The 14,196-nt window shown below is 39.8% G+C and overlaps 1 protein-coding gene across 3 annotated transcripts in view; it reads right to left on the bottom strand.

The window, feature by feature from the left end:
- Nucleotides 1-14,196, bottom strand: part of itpk1a (inositol-tetrakisphosphate 1-kinase a) — a 57,920-nt gene that overhangs the window by 16,309 nt on the left and 27,415 nt on the right. For all 3 annotated transcript variants that reach the window (XM_046291833.1, XM_046291832.1, XM_046291834.1), the window contains 2 exons: nt 9,070-9,192; nt 1,134-1,251 (listed from right to left, as the gene is read on the bottom strand). In XM_046291833.1, the coding sequence (XP_046147789.1) occupies nt 1,134-1,251; nt 9,070-9,192 (241 nt within the window). The remainder of the gene's footprint in view (nt 1-1,133; nt 1,252-9,069; nt 9,193-14,196) is intronic.

Raw genomic sequence — 14,196 nt, 5'->3', positions numbered from 1 at the left:
GACATTAATGAGTTTATTAAGTTAGACCCATAAACAAAATGTCTCTTGCAAGTCGTGCCACTTGATGTAAAAGTACCAATAGATTCTGCCGAATTGACTGGTCAGAGTAAACCGCTCTCCCATCATTTAGAGGATAGATTGGTCACAGAAACTATCCTAATTTACTTATTAACTTATTATCTCCAAATAGGTACACATAGAAACTAGCCTTACTTCCATACGATAACAAGTGTTTGAATTGGGCTGGTGCAAACACCTCGATTGTTTGAAGACCGGCAGCTCAAAATATTCACTCTTAAATATAAACACGTACTGCAAAATTTAAATGGAGTACCAGCACCTAAAGAGAGCACAGAGTCGACAGACACCGTTTTCATTCAACTTCAAGCAGACTATAAAACACTGTTATGCCAGAGCCTATGACTGCATACCAAATTGCACCATATTCCCTACATAATGTACTACTTTTGACCAGCACCCATAGGGCACTCGTCCAAAGTAATACACCATGTAGGAAATAGGGTCTCATTTGGGATTCACACTATGTGCCTATGCAGCTAGCAACGCTAACCCTTCGGCCTCTTCAACCCTGATCCCTTTTGTTTAGCTAGTTTGAGAATGCCCCATGGCGCAGGACAAAGGACGAGCCACTCTGCAGTTTTCATACACACTCCGTGAATAAACCCACCCTAAGCCACACATTTCCCTTGTGCAAAGCCCCAAAATGAAGCCTGCCTTTTGACATCCAACTCAGGACAAAAGTCTTACGGAAAGTGCCGGGCTCATGTAGGTAGCCAGTAGCAACATGAACACAGGCCAGGGAGGGATTCCTGTATTTTAGAATTCCGGGCTTTCCCAACCCAAAGGGAAACAAAATTTCATACACGCATAAACACAGATGGCATTGCTGGTTATAAAAAAGGTGTGTTAGTCCCAGGCCAGAGGTAAACAGAGCAAGTGTATAACACACAGTATGTGAGTAACTGATTTAAATTTTATTTATGTCGATGCTAGTGTTTTTGTTTTGGGATATGTGAATGCATGGCTGTGGATTTGTGATAGTTTGTGTGTGTGAGCGTGTGTATGCGTGTCAGTTTGTGTGTGTACTTCGGGTGGCAGTCCTGTCTCTATACCTTTCATGCAGTCTTCAAGCCTGCGGATGAGCTGGTAGGACTTGCAGCGGTCCAACAACGTCCTAATGGCCGGCAGCGGGTCCAGAACCACCATTTCAGGATGGGTGTCGACGTAATCCTGAAGACCGTCCCAAAACAACATCAGGTATGTATTCAATAGTGCACACCGCAGCAACACACTTTGTAACAAACAAAAAAACACCACAAGGCCATGTTTGTTAGGCACCAAAAACTGAGCGGTACTTCCTAGACTTGAACAAGAAGCGCACATTTTCATTTTCCATTGCAAATAGTTTTAAAATATTCTGCACCCTAATGTTAACATTTCTCAATTATATTACAGCCTCAGCAAGCCTTAAATCAACAAAGCCACTAATTTGATGAATCTGAAGAATGTTTAAATAAATGTATACTAGACTTCAGAAAGTACACCGGTGACTTCCAAGTTAAGCGTTATTTGTTAGACTTCAAAAAGGTTTTTAGTACTGTTCCGTTCTCCACTTCCTTGCGCTAGCACAGTAGAGGCCATTTATTTTCATGTCTGTGCTTTTATGTATTAGTATCTCTGTACGCACTACAACAATCAAAACGGAACTCCATGTAATCAAGTACATTTGAAATTAAAGGCTTGGCTACTGGCCAATTTAGCATGTTCCCCCATTTCGAGCGCCCATTTTCGCCCTCATCAAATGAAGCGGGAGGAGAGGAATTTTGTTTGTTTTTCTGAGACGACAGGTGTGTAAAGCAACACCTCCAGGAACAACTAAGGGTGGAAACCTGTATTAATATGGCGTTTGCATATTACCTCATGTTTACCAGATGAAAGAACGCAGGGAAATCCATGTGATAGAAAAACAGGTGGCTAAATTTACCATCCTTTTGTTTATGACATTCCTTGGTCTGTTTTGGTAAACAGTGAGGCCCAAAGGCATTTGGACAGTGACAGTTGTTTTGGGTCTGTACTCCAGCACAATGACATTAAAGTGAAGACTGTCAGCTTTAATGCGAGGCCATTTTCATCCATATGGGGTGAACCATTTTGAAAGGAAACATTTTTTGGGGCATTGTCTCCCCCCCCCCCATCTTAAGGGACCAAAAGTATTGGGACAAATTCACATTTTAAAGTAATCAAAAGTTTAGTATTTGGTCCCATATTCCTAGCATGCAATGACTACATCAAGCTTGTGACTCTACAAACTTGTTAGATGCATTTGTAGTATGTTTTGTTTGTGTGTCAGATAATTGTGTGCCCACTAGAAATTAATGGTAAATAATGTATAGTGTCATTTTGGAGTCACTTATTGTAAGTAAGAATAGAATATATTTCTAAACAGGTATACATTCATCTGGGGGCTACCGTGATTACAGGTAATTCTGAAAGAATTGTGAATAAAGATGAGTGAGAAAGTTAAACATAAATATGCTAAGCATTTTTCTGTCTTGGGGGTATGATCTTTTATGCCTCTAACTTTCACACACATTACTCACGATTCATTCAGGATTATTCGCACTCATGGTAACATCCACATTAATGTAATCCCACGTGAGAAACAAATTACAAATGCATCCAACAGGTTTATAGTCACAAGCTTGATGTCATTATGTGCTAGGAATATGGAACCAAATACTAAACTTGACCACTTTAGACATTAGTCAATTTGTCCTAATACTTTCTACAAAAAGTGCTGTAATTTCTAAACGGTTCATCCAATATGGATGAAAATACCCTCAAAGAAAGCTGACAGTCTGCACCTCAACCGCAGTCACTGTATTATTTAAAATCCAAAGTGCTGGAGTTGTGTCACTGTCCAAATACTCTTGCACCTCACTGTATGAAAGCAACTCGGGCTCTAATCCCTGTGCCTTAGACATATCAACTTTAAAAACCATGCCCCTTTAAAAGGGAAATTTTACTTCAGAAGTTGTCAGATGTTTTCAGGCCTGAAAAGCAGTCCACATCCCATGTCATCAGATAAATGAAACAAGATAAGTACAGACAAACTGGAAATAACACAGTTCTTATCTTTTCCATTAGTATTAGATTGTGGCACGTAGCTGGATCTACAAAACAGCTGGCCTGGGACATGGACTCCCTCTGACAGACTACTTTTGAGGTCTGAAAACATCTGCTAAAATGTGATTTGAGTGCAATGGCTCTTTAAACGAATGAGGGGGTCCAGGGTAAACATTCAAATTAATGACCATTAAAGAATCTAAATGGGGGTCATTAGTCATATAAAGCTGAAAATAGGCCTATAAACCAAATCCAAGTTTGCTGAGGACTATTAAACGTGTCAAGCTTTAAAAAAAAAAAAAAAACAACCAGACTTTATCATGTGGAACTGAAAACAAATTATGCATTAAAGTACGCCATATATCAGCTCTAGGTTTGTATAGTGTCTAGAGAAAAGAGGACGGGAGGAGTGGGTAAGTTTAAGGAGTCAATTACATGAGTTTTATGTAGATGTGGACAGCAGACACTGACTAAAAAGCTCACGAAATTCACAACTTGCAATGTTTGGGATTTTATTAGGATCCCCATTAGCTGTTGCGAAAGCTAATGTGGTTCACTGCGATGCTAGGGAGTGTAACAGTGCATTCTGTTCTGCCACGTGAAAGACAAACTAGCAACCTTCTGCACAACAACTCATGCAACCGTCTAGTCGGTCCCTCCGTGAGGGACAGATGACTCAAGGAAGGTGAGAGGTCACCGATGTACTCCACCCCAACATGCTATGGGCGACATGTACTACATTCACCACCCATTGATTTTCCCATACTCCTGCGAACCCCCTGCGGATTAGGTCACGGCTAGAGGTCGACCGGTTACTTTTTTTCAACGCCGATAACTACCGATTATTGGAGGACCAAAAGATGATACCGATTCAAAATCGGCTGATATATCTTATGTATTATATTAAGTTAAAATAGTGTTCATTGTTCATTCAGTATTGTTGTAAATGTAATTTGTTATCCGTTGTAATAAAAGAGAATTACTGAATGAACACTTATACATACATAAATAAAATCAATTTAGTCTCAAATAAATAATGAAAAATTTTCAATTTGGTTTAAATAATGCAAAAACAGTGTTGGAGAAGTAAAATTGCAATATGTGCCATGTAAAAAAGCTAACGTGTAAGTTCCTTGCTCAAAACATATGAAAGCTGGTGGTTCCTTTTAACATGAGTCTTCAATATTCCCAGGTAAGATGTTTTAGGTTGTAGTTATTATAGGACTATTTCTCTCTATACCATTTGTATTTCATAGACCTTTGACTTCTGGATGTTCTTATAGGCACTATAGTATTGCCAGCCTAATCTTGGGAGTTGATAGGCTTGAAGTCATAAACCGCGCTGTGCTTCAAGCATTGCAAAAAGTTGCTGGCAAATGGAGGAAACTGCAGTTTGAATAAATGCTTAAGAGCCTGCTGCTGCCTACCACCGCTCAGTCAGACTGCTCTATCAAATCATAGACTTAATTATAATATAATAAAAACACACAAATACGAGCCTTGGGTCATTAATGGTCAAATCCGAAAACAAAATCAAAATGTATATTCTTTCAATGAAATATGGAACCGTTCCATATTTTATCGAACGGTTACCAACCCTAAGTCTAAATATTACTGTTACATTGCACAACATTCAATGTTATGTCATATGTAAAATTCTGGTAAAATAATTACGGTCTTTGTTAGGAAGAAATGGTCTTCACACAGTTCGCAACGAGCCAGGCGACCCAAGCTGCTGAATATACCCGGATTCTGATTACACTGAACGCAAGAGAAGTGACAATTTCAGGCTCTACATTGATTATATACAACACAGGACAAGCTACTTAAACTAGTTATATCAACCATGTTTTGTTAACTAGTTATTATGTTAAGATTGTTTTTTTATAAGTTTGATGCTAGCTAGCAACTTACCATGGCTACTTGCAGCCTGCACTCACGTAACAGGTGGTCAGCCTGTACACAGTCTCCTCGTGGATTGCAATATAATCGGCTTCCAAAAATGCAGATTACTGATTGTTATGAAAACTTGAAAATCGGCCCTAATTAAATTGGCCATTCCGATTAAATCGGTCGACCTCTAGTCACGGCTATTCAACTGGCGGCCCATGGGCTAGATCCGGCCCCTTTATCAATTTAGAACGGCCCTTTGATCAATTATCAACATTAATATAAAAATCCACAAAAACATCCCTGCAAAAATCCAATGTTTGGTTCAAAAATGAGCCCTTGTTCAATATTCTCCAATAGGATCATCTGTTTTCCTGTAGTCCCACCACTTAAGTGCTGTCAATCATTATCACCCAACGTACCAGTTACTGCCAAATCAGAGTAGCTAACATCAGCCAATTGCAGCTGCAAACATCTGGCGACACCACTCCACCAACATCGGTTGTTTCGTAGTCTGCTGAAAGACATGTCTGCTGAGCATCATGATCAACTTTTACATAATGACATTAGGTCGCTAAGCAAAGGGTAATGCTTTCAAGAGTGTAAGTGAGCTTAGGGAGGAGATAGTTGCTTTTCTCCGTAATGGCCTTCTCAAGCAAGCCAATACATATCTAGCAAAAATGCTTGGAGGGATAAAACAATTGACATGATTGGAGACTGCTTTTCATATAAGTGTTATTTTCTCCTCTGATTTGATCTAAAAAAAAACATGCTCAAATTCCCTACACCCAGGGCTCAAATTGAAGGGGGAAAAAAGGCAAAAAAAAACAAAAAAAACTAAAACCTAAACTCTCAAAAAACCTTAGCAGAGGCAACCCCCGAAGACTAAACGACAGCCAACTCTGATGGAAAGGAGAAAATGGGCGATCAACATTCACCTAATTTGAGCAGAATATTATCTGTCGGGTAGCAAGCGAGCGCTGGTTATCCCGTGGAGCAGCTCAGACAGCGGTAGTGTCGTTCAATTTAACGAATCACATAATTGATTAAAAGAATGCATCAGTTATTCGTATTTCCTGCAACTTTGAAGTAGTAACACCTGTTTGTGCGGCAGTTAGAAATTACTTTTGGCATGCCAAGGCTTTCACCAAAAACTTTGCCAATTAAATGTTTACTCCAAAGTATGCCTACAGTGCCGTCAGAAATATTTTGTGGTCTATACACAACACCCCCTAATGTCAGTGGAATTATTTTGTTGACATTTTTACACAAATGGCTCAAGTCAATAAGTATTCAACCCCTTTGTTATGGCAAGCCTAAAACAATTAAGGTGTCCAAATCACATAAGTTGTATGGACTCATTCTGTGTGCAATATCATTTTTTTATTGACTACCCCGGCTTTGTACCGCAAACATACTGTATCTGTAAGATCCAAGTCAAGTAGTTTATTTCAAAAATAGATGATTCAAACAAAGACCAGGGCGGTATTGCTGTGTCTCGCAAAGGTCACAGATTGGTTGATATGTAAAAATGTAATAATAATAAATGCCATTTAGCAGACCCTTTTATCCAAAGCGACTTACAGTCATGTGTGCATACATTCTACGTATGGGTGGTCCCGGGGATCGAACCCACTACCCTGGCGTTACAAGCGCCATGCTCTACCAACTGAGCTACAGAAGGACACTGAATATCCCTGTGAGCATGGTGAAGTTATTAATTAAGCTTTGAATGGTGTACCAATACAGTCACAAAAAAAAGGTATAATTCCTAACACAGTTGCTGGAGAGGAAAGAAACCACTCAGGGATTTCACCATGAGGCCAATGGTGTTTAAGAAAAAGTTAGAGTTTAATGGCTATGATGGTAGAAAACTGAAGATAGATCAACAACATTGTAGTTACTCCACAATACTAACCGAATACTGCTTTCACATAGGATTTACGTTATTTCGCTTGTACATTTTTTGGCAATGTATGACCCGCTTACAAACAGGCCCATTTTTACCACATTCTTGCCTGCATACGCCTTTTATACATCCCTTGAGCTTGCCGGCATGCCGGAAACAAGTGGTAGTTGTAGTGTGCAGATGTGGGTGGCCGTCCATTTTATTAAGTCCATAGAGAATACACACCATCAAAAATATTTACATTATTAAATTTATTTAGGCAGGTCCTATTTTCAAAAGAAGAGAAAGGTATATTTGAGTTGAATTAGGTTACTTGTCTGTGCAGCCTGTATAGAAATCAAGTTATTTTGTTCATTAAAACAGACAAGACATACTTCTGTGATCAGCTTTTGATCCACGTTCTCTTTCCTACATTCACCCTGCTTTGCTAGGGAGCAGGCATATGGTCGCACATTGAGTATCTTCATCATGATACCGAAAGAAAATAAAACAAATCTATTCTATATTTTCAAAAGCATTCGACTCATGTTCATATTTCACAACCTTAAGTGGGCTTTTGGAGCTATCTATACACTATTGAGTAAAATAATAGGCCTACACTTGATTTTGTTTCTGATAGATTAGCAAATGAATAGATGAGCTATACCACCTCCACGTATTTGCCCAGACAGAGAAATATACAGACAGAGTCACTGAAACAAAATTACATTGATTAGACATGTCACAGGCTTTTGGTTGAGAGTAGGCCTAAGCTACTGTGAGTGAAGCTAAATAATTCACTTGTTAAGCTACATAACATGCTGGCAAAAAGATCTAATCAGTGCTAATAAATGAGACAACTAGTCAAGATGATCATGAGCAGCACTCACCTCAGCTAACATTTCCACAGCCTAATTGTAACCTAACCAATATCCAAAAATCTGACATTGATTGATTTCTCAAGACCCCATACCTGGCAGAGCGAAACGATGGATGCAATCAATCAATTCAGGTGTGCCTAATGACAGTTTCATAATGCCATTGAACGTTTTGGTATTTTAATAGATGGTCTTTCCATTCATCAAATAGAGGGTGCACAGTGCACTGTTTTAGATGCTAGAATTATTTTAGATTGGACTAACATGCGCTGGTAGCCTACTTTTTGAAGTGATTTGTTTGACAAATCAGATGAATACATGTTCATGCCACATTAAAAAGGTAATATATTTTACAGTTAAATTACTCATATTCACCATTAGGCCCATAAAAAAAACATTTCATACATAAGAGGTTCTATACGAGGAAAAATTCAAATATCTACTTTCACCCGTTGTAAATCACATGTAGAAAATATCTGTACCCCTGTAAATAACCTCTCTCAAATCTGGCCCCTGTAAGAATATAAAAGGTAACTGCCAAAATAAAGGAAACACCAACAGTTTCTTCATTGGGCTTTGGGCCACCGCGAGCCAGAACAGCTTCAATGCACTTTGGAATAGATCCTACAAGTGTCTGGAGCTCTATTGGAGGGATGTGTTCTGGTGGTGGAAAACGCTGTCTCAGGTGATGCTCCAGAATCTCCCATAAATTGGGTTGCGTTCTGGTGACCAACATTGTTTTCATGCACATCAACCCATTCAGTGACCACTCGTGCCCTGTGGATGGGTGCATTGGCATACTATGGGGGCATAGCCATGGTAGCCAAAATGATGGCCAGAATAAATGGCCTGTCCAGCTTTTTTATTTATGACCTGAAGCATGATGGGATGTTAATTGCTAAATTAACTCAGGAACCACACTGTGGAAGCACAGGCTTTCAATATACTTTTTATTCCTCATTTGCTCAAGGGTTTCCATTACTTTGGCAGTTACCTGTAGTTGAATAAGACTGGATTAAGTCATGATTAGGAGAGCTCCTGCAGATAATCAATAAAATAAAAATCATATTTCATTATCACATTTATATCCAGGAACACCAAACATTCACCAAAATCTCAGGGCAAAATTACAGGATAGAATCACCAAAGACATACCCATACCCCTCAAAGAAAAACATCCTACAGTACCTTCAGACCCTTAGCCCTCAAAGAAATGGCTGCACCTGTCAAACCCTTACAATGTTTTAGCGGTGCTGATTGGCTTACCTGGACACTCTGCACCAATAGCAGGGCCTGCGTGTCATTCTGGTCCGCCAGAATGAGGTCCGCCAGCTTGTGGATGATGACATCCAAAGGGCCCTGCTCCTCCAGGGGCCGACTCAGATCCAGCTGCGCACAGGGAGAGAGAGAGAGGGAGAAAGAGTACTCAGAAGTCAGGCAAGATAAAAATCAAGACACCTTGTTTTATTAGTTGATAATATATGGGTCTGTTCCAAATGCACCCTATATAATGCACTACTTTGTTTTTGCTAAGATTAGGCCCGTTCAAAACCTCTTTTACCCCCCTCTCTCTCACCAAAAACGATACAACCATATGGGCTTTACAGGCTGGTTCTGGTAACAGCTGGGAGAAGAAAAAAGCAGCAGCAAGGAATATTGTCTGCTTCCCAAATGACACTATTCCCTATATAGTGCACTACTTTTGACCAAGGTCCTGTCATTTGGGAGACATTATGTAAGGAGTGGGGACCCGGTCATATGGTCAACAGTCCAGCGCTGGCACCAAATAAAGGAGCAGAAACAGACCACAGACCTACCAAGTCGTGGGATGAAATTGAGGGGGAACATTTTATTCGGGAGGCCTCTGGGGCCTGTTCCCTACAAGGCTCTAGTTTAAATCAGGGAGAGGATGTCTGCATCCCAAATGGCACCCTATTGCTTACGTAGTGCACTACTTTATGGGCCGTGGTCAAAAGTAGTGAACTAAATATGGAATAGGGTGCTGTTAGGGACGCAAAAGTCTGGAAATGTTCTAGCGGCTGGATAAGAGCCTTCTTCTCGGCTGATTTAGGAAAACAATCATGAGAAGGCAGGCAGAGAGAGGCTGGCTGATGAGTTCAGCTTGGGTTTGGAACTCATCACTTTCATGTCTCCAAGCCCATAGATCAAGTAACAGCAGTGCCGTCATGTAAGTTGAAGGTGTAGGGTAAAAAGTTGTCCCTAGACGCTGATCTTGGGTCGGTTTTGCATTTCCCCCACTTGAATGGTTAGGATTGGGAGAGCAAAGATGATCCTAGATCGGTACCTACGGGAAATTTCACCCCAGAGCCAAGACACTGTCATTCCTCATTGTGTCCTAAGTGAGACCGCAGAGAGTGTGTTTGTGTACAGAACTCCTTTTGGCAAAGGCTCTTAGGAACATGAAAGCCACCATTTGTAGCCGCCAGCACTGTGCATCTTCCAATTGATCAGGTTTGTAAACCGCAGTGAGCAATTGGAGGGGAATGTGTGCATTAGCAAAGTCGACATCTTTCCAGAAAGTTCACACCCCTTGACTTTTTACACATTTTGTTGTGCTTTAGCAATTTAAAATGGATTAAATTTAGACTTTTGTAGTCACTGGTCTACACACCCCATGATGTAAAAGTGGAATTGTTTTTTGAAACCGTTATATATTAATTAAAAACTGTAGTGTCAAATATGCAACCCCCTTGTTATTGGCAAGCCTAAATAAGTTCAGGAATAAAAATGTGCTTAACAAGTCAAATAGGTTACATGGACTCACTGTGTGCAATACTAGTGTTTAATATGATTTTTGAATGACTACCTCATCTCTATACCCAACACATACAGATAAGTGTAAGGTCCTTCAGGCGAGCAGTGAATTTCAAAACACAGATTCAACCAAAGACCATGGCGATTTTCCCCAATGCCTCGCAAAGAAAGGCACCGATTGGTAGATGGGTAAAACAAAAAGAGCAGACATTGAATATCCCTTTGAGCATGGTGAGGTTATTAAATTACACTTTGGATGGTGCATCATCACACCCAGTCACTACAAAAATACAAGCGTCTTTCCTAACTCAGTTGCCTTAACAGAAGAAAACCACTCAGGATTTCACCACGAGTCCAAAGCAACTTAAAAACAATTAGTTCAATGGCTGTGATAGTATTGTGAAGTAAATACAATGTTGTTGATCCATCCTAAGGAGAAAACACACCTAATTGACAGAGTGAAAAGGAAGCCTGTACAGAATACAAATATTCTAAAACATGCATCCTGTTTGCAACAAGGCACTAAAGTAATACTGTACTATATAAAAAAGTGGCAAAGCAATTAAGATTTTGTCCTGAATATAAAGATGTGACGTTTGGGCCAAATCCAATAAAACATTACAGAGTACCACTCATATTTTCTAGCATAGTGGTGGCTGCATCATGTTATGGATATGCTTGTAATCGGTAAGGACTGGGGAGGTTTTTTTTTTTAAACAAACAAAACTGATTGAGCTAAGCAGAGGCAAAATTCTAGGAGGAAAACTTGGTTGTCTGCTTTCTAAAAGACACTGGGACACAAATTCACCTTTAAGCAGGACAATAACCTAAAACACAAGTACAAATATATACTGGAGTTGCTCACCAAGAGGACATGGAATGTTCCTGAGTAGCCTAGTTACAGTTTTGACTTAAAAGCTATGGCAAGACTTGAAAATAGCCATCTACAACCAACATGAGCTTGAGTAACTTTTAAAGACTTTACACACCTGGATTGTACAACATTTGTACAGTGCTTAGAGACTCAGAAAGACTCACAGCTGTATTTATTTTATCTTTATTTAATCAGGTAGGTCAGTTGAGAACAATTTCTCATTTACAACTGCAACCTGGCCAAGATACAGCAGAGCAGTGTGACAAAAACACAGTGTTACACATGGGATAAACGAACATAAATATGTATACAGCATGTGCAAATAACGTAAGTAGGTAAGGCTGCCAAATGTGATTCTAACACGTAGACTCAGGGGTTTGAATACTTTCCTCATTTCATTTTCAATCAATTAGCAAAAATACACATTTTATCCATTTTGAATTCAAGCTGTAACAAAATGTGGAAAAAGTCAAGGGGTATAAATACTTTCTAAAGGCACTGTACACCCAAACTAGACCACGTTGCTGAAAAATAAATATATTCATACGTTATGCAATCAGTTCACCCATACTGCTCACGCGTGACCGAGCATCTGCGGAGGTTTACATAAACAAGTTTTAATGACTCCAACTTAAGTGTATCAACCACTCCACAAATTACTTGTTAACAAACTATAGTTTTGGCAAGTCAGTTAGGACATCTACTTCGTGCATGACAAGTAATTTTTCCAAAAATTGTTTAGAGATTTCACTGCATCACAATTCCAGTGGGTCAGAAGTTTACATATGTTAAGTTCGCTGTGCCTTTAAAAAGCTTGGAAAATTCCAGAAAAATATTGAATGGCTTTAGAATCTTCTGATAGGCTAATTGACATCATTTGAGTCAATTGGAGGTGTACCTGTGGATGTATTTCTAGGCCTACCTTCAAACTCAGTGCCTCTGCTTGACATCATGCGAAAATCAAAAAGAAATCAGCCAAGAACTCAGAAAAACAATTGTAGACCACAAGTCTGGTTCATCCTTGGGAGCAATTTCCAAACGCCTGACGGTATGTTCATCTGTACAAACAATAGTATGCAAGTATAAACACCATGGGACTACGCAGCCGTCATACCGCTCAGGAGGAGACGCATTCTGTCTCCTAGAGATGAACGTACTTGTGCGAAAAGTGTAAATCAATCCCAGAACAGCAGCAAAGGACCTTGTGAAGATGCTGGAGGAAACAGGTACAAAAGTATCTATAGCCACATTAAACAAGTCCTATATCGACATAAACTGAAAGGCTGCTCAGCAAGGAAGAAGCCACTGCTCCAAAACCGCCATAAAAAAAAGCCAGACTACAGCCTGCAACTGCACATGGGGACAAAGATCGTACTTTTTGGAGAAATGTCCTCTGGTCTGATGTAACAAAAATAGAACTGTTTGGCCATAATGACCATTGTTCTGTTTGGAGGTAAAAGGGGGGAGGCTTGCAAGCCGAAGAACAGCATCCCAACCGTGAAGTACGGGGGTGGTGCACTTCACAAAATAGATGCATCATGAGGATGGAAAATTATGTGGATATATTGAAGCAACATCTGGCAAAATGGCTTAAGGACAACAAAGTTGAGGTATTGGAGTGGCCATCAAAGCCCTGTCCTCAAACCTATAGAAAATGTGTGGGCAGAACTGAAAAGGCGTGTGCAAGCAAGGAGGGCAACAAACCTGACTCTGTTACACCAGCTTTGTCAGGAGGAATGGTACAAAATTCACCCAACTTATTGTGGGAAGCTTGTGGAAGGCTACCCAAAACATTTGACCCAAGTTAAACAATGTAAAGGCAATGCTACCAAATACTAATTCAGTGTACGCAAACTTCTGACCCACTGGGAAGCTCAAATAAAGCTCAAATAAAATCTCTACACTATTATTTTGACATTTTACATTCTTAAAATAAAAGTGGCGATCCTAACTGACCTAAGACAGGGCACTTTAACTCTGATTAAATGTCAGGAATCATGAAAAACCTGAGTTTAAATGTATTTGGTTAAGGTGTATGTAAACCTCAGACTTCAACTGTATGCTTCGGCAGGTAGCCTACATACTGGCAAAGATTTTCAGCTAGCAGACAGACACGAAGAAGTTTGATTGACAGATGGAAAAGCTTTGCATAGGCTCTTTGTTCCATTTTTTTTTGTGGGATTGTTCCGGAACCGTATAGATCACTTGTTCCCGGTTCGGATTCTGTTTGGTTTCAACTCCCACATAGTAAACCATCTGTGTTTAAAATAGTCCTGGTTTTACAGGGTTGACATCTGTCTGTCTGAAAGCAATTGATTTCCGTAGAAAAGTTGACTAAGTATCTATTCTATTGTCATACAAGGTCCAAGAACACAGTGCAACCTTAATGTCTTGGGACATTGCCAACAGACATCTGAAAAGATGGAGCAATTCAATTCCAACAGAAATTCTTACATCTGGCGCGGATGTCCAGACATGTCTAATATTCCCAGCTCATGTAATATTTATGGCAGCGGAGATGATTTATCAAGTATGTATCGAACAAGATTGGTGGACTTGTCAATGCAGGGCATTGCGTCGCCTAAAGAGATTGAGGCTTCCAAAGAAAACCATATCTTCCATATCGTAGATATAGTATGCGTGCAAGGTTGGGATTTCTTTTTTAGGTTTCTCTTATCTTGAATCCCTATTCTTCAGTCTGTCATTGGTGGGAATATCCAAAGTGTCAGCTCAACAAATCTGAT

Source organism: Oncorhynchus gorbuscha, linkage group LG12, assembly GCF_021184085.1.
Source record: "Oncorhynchus gorbuscha isolate QuinsamMale2020 ecotype Even-year linkage group LG12, OgorEven_v1.0, whole genome shotgun sequence".
In the NCBI taxonomy this organism is placed as follows: domain Eukaryota; kingdom Metazoa; phylum Chordata; class Actinopteri; order Salmoniformes; family Salmonidae; genus Oncorhynchus; species Oncorhynchus gorbuscha.
The sequence above is the reverse complement of the archived record's forward strand: the minus strand, read 5'-3'. Positions and strand labels throughout refer to the sequence as shown.